Consider the following 8,361-nt stretch of genomic DNA (forward strand, 5'->3'; position numbering starts at 1 on the left):
AAATCAAAACAGGATAATGAGAAGTAAAACCAAATTTTATAACACCTTCCCCCTACCCCTCCCTCCTTCCCGGGCTCAACTCCACTCCCGGTTCTCTCTACCTTCCCCCCGCCAGTGGTGCAGGGGGAACAGGGGATGGGGGTTGGGGTCAGCTCCCCACACCTTGTCTCTGCCGCTCCTTCCTCCTCAGGAGGAGGACTCCTCACTCTTCCCCTGCTCCAGCGTGGGGTCCCTCCCACGGGAGACAGTTCTCCACCAACTTCTCCTGCATGGGTCCTTCCCATGGGCTGCAGTTCTTCACGAACTGCTCCAGCGTGTGTCCTTTCCATGGGCTGCAGTCCTTCAGTCACAGGCTGCTCCAGCGGGGGCTTTCCCATGGAGTCATGGCGGCCTTTGAGGGCATTCACCTGCTCTGGCTTGGGGTCCTCCATGGGCTGCAGGTGGGCATCTGCTCCACCATTCACCTCCATGGGCTGCAGGAGCATCACCTCCTCCGGCGCACCTCCTCTCCCTCCTTCTTCACTGACCTTGGTCTGCATAGGTGTTTCTCTCACATTCCACTCCCCATTGCAGGTTTCCCCTTCTTAAATATGTTATTGCAGAGGTGCTACCACCACTGCTGATGGGCTCAGCCTTGGCCAGAGGTGGGTTCGAGTTGGAGCCAAGGAAGCTTCTAGCAGCTTCTCACAGAAGCCACCCCTGAAGACATCTCCCCCGCTACCAAAACCCTGCCACACAAACCCAAAACATGGGATAACAGGAAAAGATGCGATCCCCTCCATCAGCAGGGTATGATGCTCTCCTTGCCCCAGGTACCCACCTACCATCTCAAGGGTGTGCAGAAGTGCCATTTTCATTTATTTATATAATAGAGGAATGGGAAAACGTAAAGACATCTCTAGGTTGTGCACAGGGGAAGCAGGAGATGCTTCAGTAATCCTGCAATGATGTTGAGAGGTAATGCTTTCACCCACAGAAACATTCATACATATTTCTTGTCTCATTTCACACACTCTAAATACATTCAGTGTGCTAATGAAATGCCCTGGCCAACACAAACCTAACAGAGAGGGGCAAAGTGCACCAAAGGAATGAAACCACCTAGTCACCAAAAAGGGGGACAGAAAAGGCTGTATTAGCATCCGATTGCCCACACCATCCCTCCAAGTTTCCCTGGGAAGCTATCTCCTGGGGCTGTGTAAAATTAGTTTGTTATCAATTCTGTAAATATATATATATATATGTGTATATACAGCCTTTCCTGAGTGCCTTGGTAAGAAGGCCATGCGGCCAACAGCATGTCCTACCCAGAGATACTCCTGCAGCACCACTGGGTCCCGAGGCCAGTGTCACCCCTCTGCACCCTACTGTGCTTCAAAGAGTGCACTTGGTATGCTGCTTCCTGCTGCTGCACAACCTTTACGCTCAGTCACACATGAGTACTTACAGGCCATTTAGGAACCAGTGTTGACCTGCTGCGTTACAGCCAGAGACGTCGACTGTAAACTCTTCTGGGCCAAGTCTGCCTTTCTCGCATTTGCTGTTGTACAAATCAGGCACGTCCTGCTTCAAGACCAGGCTCCTGGATGTTATAAAAGAAAAATAAATATGATTTGCCACCTTAGGACCAAAGGGGTGTTTTGCAGGCTTTGACAGCATTGTACTCTGACCCATGCACCTACATCAGCCAGCACTGACTCCACGAGGTCCCACTCACACCATGACCAGGGCTTGGGCAGTCATGGCCCTCAGCCTGCAATAGGCAAAGGAGGCAGAGGCAGCAGTGGGTAAGGCAGAAGGCACACATCCAGCTCAGAGAGAAAGCTGGGTCAGCAGGTGGTGAAACCAGCTGGGAGCAGCCAGGGCTTAGAGCAAGATAGCAAGCTGCAGAGCACTGCATTTTGCAGATGCTGTGTGTTTGTTTGCCCCGAGGACCCCATTCTGCTTGGGAGCACCCGCTGCAACATTCAACCCTTCCTGGCTCCTCGTGACCGCAGGAGCTGCGTGAGCCAGGCAGCAACCAGCCTCTGGCAAGTCCTCGCAGTGCGAGTGTGTTGGACTGGCCGTGTCCCAGGACAGATGCCTTACTGCCTCTCCAAGAGCAGAGATGCTCAAAACTGGGGCCACTTTAGCCAGACCTCTCCCAAGATGCAAGAGAAGCCTCTAGCAGAGGGTCTCAACACAGACTCAGCCCCACAGTCCCGCACCATCGCCTCAAGGGCATATTTTCCCCTTGCACGAATAGCCAACCCTTTGGTCTGGGATGCTTGTGAGAATGGCACTTAACCCAAAGTCCCAGCCAAACCCCAAAGTGAAAAGGTGCTGGCAAATGAGGATGGCTATTTATCTCCTCATAAAATAAAAGACAGCAAAGTTCTCCCTGCTTCAGCTATGCTGTGATGAAAGAGTCTCTGAACCATCTCCTTGCTCTGCAAGTAATACACAAATGCAGGCTGATGTTGCGGCAAAGCCCAGAAAGTCTGAGGCACCATGCAGACAGGCTGTCCGGTGATCATCCCCCACCTTAACCACCCCAATCTAATGGCCACTGCCTGAACCAGCAAGAAGCAGTACAGGTGTTTCTCCTCCCATAAGGTACAGTGATCTTAATGGTCTATTAATAGATTGATAGAGGTCTGCAGAGGTGTTTTATTTGCTCCTCAATTCCAAAACCGCAAATGCCTTCGGGCATTTCCAATTTGCATGAGCAAGCAAAGCTAAGACACATTACAATGGAAAGGGCTACGAAGCATGCCCAAAAAAAGGTTTGTCCTGTTATGGAGAGAACAACGTAAGTGTTGGGAGTGGCAAAGAACACACAACAGGGAGGCAAAACCTGGCAAAGAAAGAGACAGATATGTCATGTTGAGTTACAGATAGCTTTAAAGGTAAGGAAAGACAGACTTAAGCCCAGAAGAACAGACTTAGCAGAGCAGTTATTCCTGGTTAAATTGTCTCCTTCTCCTGTAGTTTATGGATGAGAGCATGCATACCCTGGAAGGCCAGAACAGTTCCAGGTTTCCCTCCCTTCGCTACCCTGCCACTGTTTTTTTCCCCAACAAGCACAAAACATACACTCAAGCTACAGGGCTTCCCATGCAGTGTAAGCAGGGCTTTTCCCACCTGTTCACCTCGTCTTTCACCTCTCTTGTTCCTTCTACCCATCTTCTATCCACTGTTTGGAAGCACAAGCTCCTTTCTTCACTGCACTTTGCAGCTCTACACTTTTGGAGACGTGTGCACTGTCCCCAAAGCAGCATTTCCTTCTGTTACACCAGTGGGCACCACCAGCAGAAGCATAAATACCAAGCAGTCTGCACTTGTCAGCCATGGGGAAAACACTCAAGTGTGGCATAGCACACCGAGCTTTCTCAGGGCAGTTTTCCCTCACCAACCTCTTCAGCCTGAGGACTTGTGCCTCCTGCTCTACTCACCTGGCAAACTGAGGTCCTTTCCCCCTTGTGTTAACCACCAAAGCCCCAGAGAAGCAGCAACGAGATGATGGGCCGGAGGGTGAGCTACAAGGAACGAATGTGCGGTACCCATGACTTGGCTTTTGTCATTACTCTAATGTAGCCCTCTCTGGCATAGAGATTGTCAAGGGTACAAACTACCACATCAGTCTTTTGGCTCCGTTTAGACCTGTGGAAATCATTTGCCCTGAGACAAGTACAAGGTAAGCAATCATACTTAGGCATTTCTGTGGTGTACATCACTGCCTCGCCAGCGTTCCTTATTTGTAGAATTAGTTACGTTTAATTACCAGTCTCCCAGGCTGCTGCAACCATAAATTGCTGTTTGCAGGGTGCTCAGGTGAGCTACAGGAGGAAGGTGTCATACAGTGTTTCACTTCACGCAAACCTCTTGCAAACAAAATGGACAGAGGGGACCAGGGAACAGCCTCCACCTCTTAAACAGGGGTCAAGCCTGCAAGCCTCCTGTGACCAGCTTCTCCACCACATCCAGAAGGCTTGAAACTTCTGCTGTCTTTTAAAATATTTTCAGAGACAGACTTTCCTGTAGCACAAGACACCACATTAAACCACCACTAAGAGCATTCAGCTGGGCCAAGACCACACTGGGGAGGCTCTCCCTGACAAAGCTGTGGCCATCTCCAGTGTCTTGGCCAGGCAAAGTCCACTCCTGCAGTTCTGTGGTGCCAAAACTGACAGGCCCCTGGCTCTTCTGGCTGAGGCAGCCACCACTACTAAGACCAGCGGTTCCTGATGGGGAGCAGGAAATAAGACAGGGAGGGCAGAAGTTCTCTCCCCAGCTACCTGGATCTGCCCCAGCTCAGGAAACTGAGAGGAGGATGCCGGGCACTGCCCCCACCATTGCAGCAGACCAGCCCAAGTCCCCCAGGCTTTTCCTCCCTTCCCGCTGCTCCCCGCAGGAGAGGCAACCCAGACTTCTCCTAATGGCACCAGGGAGCACCTTGGCCTCCCCTCCCACCAGACTTACCCAAAATGCCACCTGTTCCACAGGGGAGCACAGCTCAGCAGCTCCTGGGTGCTAGGGAGGAGGCCTCTGCTTTTCTGTGTGGCAGGCAGGGCAGAAAGCAGGCTTCCCTCCTGTATTGCACACGAGACCAGCCCTCCCCAAGGGAGCCAAGTCTGCATGCCTGCCGAAGGCAAACACTTCTCCACTGAGCAAACAGCACTCTTACAGAGAGACTGCTGCTCTAGTAGGCACCTCTTCCTTGCAGGCACCACCATCCAGAGGCAACCTCAGCATTAAAAATTTGCATCAAGCCCCATGCAAGGTGATCTATAGCTGTTTTAACAGTTCCTTCTGAAGCTTCATCAGGCTTCTTTTCCTCTCCTCCCTCCTCCCATTCACTCCACCCTTCTCTCTCCACCTGTTCCCAATGTGCTTTGCTTCCCTTTCAATCCTCTTATCCTGCCTTCATCCCTGCACCTCAGGTGACCACTTCTACAACCTGCGGGGACCCAAGGTGAGGGGAACCAGGCACCTAGAGACCTTTGCAAGTCTTCCTGAGACAGCAAAAAATATCATTATTCCCATTTTAGACAATGGGGCCAGTGAGTTGCTTGCCAAGAGGTCACATGGGAAATGGGTGGCACAGAGGAACATGCATTCAGAGTCCTGGTCCAAGCCCCCTACCACAGCAGCAGCATCCTTGCCTGCCAGCCATGCCCCCTCACAGTTTATTCTTCCCAATATATTGTCTAGGATCATCTCTCGTTTCCCACAGACCTTTCTCTGCTTCTTCGCTCCCACTTATCCTGCAATCAGAGCTCACTGTTTCAGCTTGGACTGCAGGATTGGGACCTTAAAGTGTTTCTGTTGGGCCAAACCGCAATCTTGCAATCTCAGGCTGCCCGGAAATAGCTGGGGGAGGAGAGGAAACTGTGGACATGAGACTTCTACCAATAAAAAACAACTGAAAATGTTGGTGTTCATACAAGCACACATCCCTGCTCTGCATCTGAAAAGCAAACACTGCAGTACAAAGAATCTTAAAAGGGCAAATGAAACAACTGCGCTGATTTCCACCATCCAGGCTCAGAAAATGCTGACAGCTGGGCACGAAGAACAGCACAAGAAAATAATCTGACTTTTAACGGTACAACAGTGAAAACAGGAGCTAGATGTTTGTCAAGCAAATATGAGTCCCCATTCTTTACCCTGTTACCCAAAGGCAGAAAGTCAGGAAGAATCAAGTCCCCTTCTTTTAGGCAGTTTTATCCATTTGAGCAAGACACAACACGCAGGCAGTGTGTTAGGATATACCTTTCACACACTTCCCTCCTCCATATTGAGTTGCTATTCATAATTAACCATACATGTGTACGTTGCTATGGTGTAAGGACTGCTTGAATGTTGATCAGACAATCCTTAAGGTCACTTTCCTTAGAAGCTTCGTTTAAAATGAAAAAAAAAAGGGGAAAAAAAAAGGCAGAAGATTAGATTAGCTCAGAATTTCTTCAACCTTTATAGCCTGAGGGCTCTGAATCAAAGATCTGCGCATGCTGCTGTAAAAAAAAAAAGCTAAGACTGAGATCCCAAGCAACCCCATCGTCACCCTGGGACATTAGCACCCGGCATCGTCTTGTCTCTTTCTATCATTCAGAGGCAGGATCTCTCCCTTCCTTCCCTGAGGGACTGCAGCAGAGCCAAACGGCCTTTCTGGAAACCTCTTCCCCTCCCGGCAATTTAACGGGACACAGCCTGCGTGGCAAGGCACCCTGACAGGATCCGAGGAAGGCAGGACCTGTCCCACCCCGCAGCCTCAGCCCAGGTGAGTTTCCCCACAGACCCCCGCGAAGAGGTCCTGCCGGATGGCCGGGCCGAGCTCTGTCATCCCGAGGGATGCGAATCCCTCAACCCCGAAAGGATGCCACCGAGGGGCTCACGGGCAAGGGGGATGCCGAAATCGTGACCTAGAGGATCTCTTCCACAGCCGGTCCTTCAGGCCCCGGGTCAAGCGGCTCTAAGTCGTCTTACCTACCCTGCGCCTACCTGCCGCAAATCAGCACGCCTCAGGACAGGCAGCACCGGGGCTTCAGCTCCTCCCGGGCGCCGCAGCACCTGCGGTGCCCCACGCCGGGCCAGCCCCCCGCAGGGGAGGGCAGGGAGCGCTCGCCAGCCGCAGCCCCTCGGCACGGGGGTCGCCCTCCCGCGGGGGGCTCCCCGACCGCCACCTCCCCGCCGGCGGCACCCAGACCACGACCGGGGAGGGGGAGTGACGATGGGCGGGGCGGGGCGACAAAGGTGGCGACAGCGCGACAGGAGCGGGGCGGAGGGTCTCGCGCTCCCAACGGTCGCCCACCGGCCGCTGCGGGGGCGGCTCCTACCTGCGGGCGGCTCCGGCGGTGCCTCCGGCCCCGGCGGCGGCGGCGACGGCGAGCTGGGGGCGGGCTGAGGGCCGGGGAGGTGGCCCCGGCATCGCCCCCGCCCCGCCCCGGACGGGCGGGGACTGCAGCCGCCGCCACGGCGGCTCGGAGCGGCCATTGGCGGCCCCGGGGCTCCGCGGAGCCGGTCGGCGGTAAAGCCCGCCGCGCCCTGGGTGCCGGGTTTGGGGGCGACCCCAGACCCGCCTGGAACCTCGGAGCACCGGGCGGGTGTGGCTGGTCCTTGGCGGCCCCGTCTCCGCCGAAAACTAGCCCCGTGCTCAGGCCCAGCACCGGGGGCTGCACGCTGTCCCTGGCGTAGCCGTGAGGTGGGCTGTAAATTGGTTCCTTCTCTGTGCCCTCCCCAGTTCCAGCAGCACCTACCCGTCGTCGTCCGGCTCTTGGGTATGCCTTCTGCTCCGAAGCCCCCAGAGGCACTGAAGAGGGCTCACCACCCAAAACTGGCGGTGACATCTTTGCGGCCCTCCCGGGAAGGGGTGCCCATTTGCTAAGTATTTCGGAAGACCTGAAAGAAACAGCTACCCCGTAGCGAGAGACCCCAGGAACAGCCCGGGCCAGGCTTGTCCTCTTCCACCCCCTTTACCTTTCCTACTGGACGGTGGGCTTTGTGGTCTCCGTAAAGCATCGCTGTGGCTGGAATTTTGAGAGGAAACGTTCCCAGCAAAAAAGCTCGGCGATAACCATTTGGGAACGCTTCCCAAAGTGGAGGGATCCCTTTGTCATCTGACCTCCGTGGGAGTAAGTCAATGTGAACGCTACCATTTTTTTCTCTTCTCCCTCCCCTCTCTTTCTGCCAGGATGCAGTATGACTGGTGTTATTTATTGACAGTCTTGTTTCTTCTCCTAGAACCCAAATAAGGTGGCACTTATTCAAAGTTTTGCCTTGGTGCTATCAGTTACAAACCAACACAAGACAGCCATCCCTGCCTAAACCCACGCCAGCCCCCAGAACTGAGCCAAGTTATACATCAGCAGTTTATCAGTATTTTATATACTATCTTTCTAGCAGCCAAGCAACACTCCTTCGCCCTGCAGCTTTGGCCCTTGTGGCACATCTCTTTGATCCCTGAGGATTACGAACCCCTCAAAGCACAGGTCTTCAGAGCAAGCGCAGCACCAGCAGGTCCCCTGAGCCCTTACCAAAGTGGATGCATCTCTGTGGCGGCGGCACTGCCAAGGGACAGGACAGCCACTCTCGCAGAAAGGCAACTGTTGTGTACACTTCGCAGTGTTTTAAAGGCTGAGGGAGCTATTTTTAGAGCTGAAATAACGTTCTTCCTGCTCTGGTATTTCAAATCTTCTGTTATCATGGACTAATAGATGGCTCCTCACAGCATCTGCTTTTTGCAACCCCACAAAATCCAGAGATCTTGGCCAGGTTTTCCCTCTGCGTACACCTGATGCTGCTGCATGGCACTGCCACACTAAGGAGCTGCCAGTCACGACAAGTGACAGCTGGGCACAACTTTCCTTTGGCAGGGAGGTG

At 53.5% G+C, this 8,361-nt stretch overlaps 1 protein-coding gene across 9 annotated transcripts in view; it reads right to left on the bottom strand.

Annotated features, from left to right (window-relative positions):
- TMEM150C (transmembrane protein 150C) overlaps positions 1–6,876 on the bottom strand; it is a 25,911-nt gene extending 19,035 nt beyond the window's left edge. For 4 of the 9 annotated variants that reach the window (XM_075033763.1, XM_075033726.1, XM_075033791.1 and 1 more), the window contains exon 1: positions 1,448–6,433. In XM_075033763.1, the coding sequence (XP_074889864.1) occupies positions 1,448–1,454 (7 nt within the window). In that variant the 5' untranslated portion in view covers positions 1,455–6,433. Of the gene's footprint in view, positions 1–162; positions 6,434–6,483; positions 6,753–6,818 lie in introns of those variants that run through there. The other 5 variants (XM_075033773.1, XM_075033735.1, XM_075033744.1 and 2 more) reach the window with 4 other exon arrangements.
- Positions 6,877–8,361: the final 1,485 nt, after the last annotated feature.

The sequence above is a fragment of the Buteo buteo genome, chromosome 1 (assembly GCF_964188355.1).
Source record: "Buteo buteo chromosome 1, bButBut1.hap1.1, whole genome shotgun sequence".
NCBI classification, from domain to species: Eukaryota; Metazoa; Chordata; class Aves; order Accipitriformes; family Accipitridae; genus Buteo; species Buteo buteo.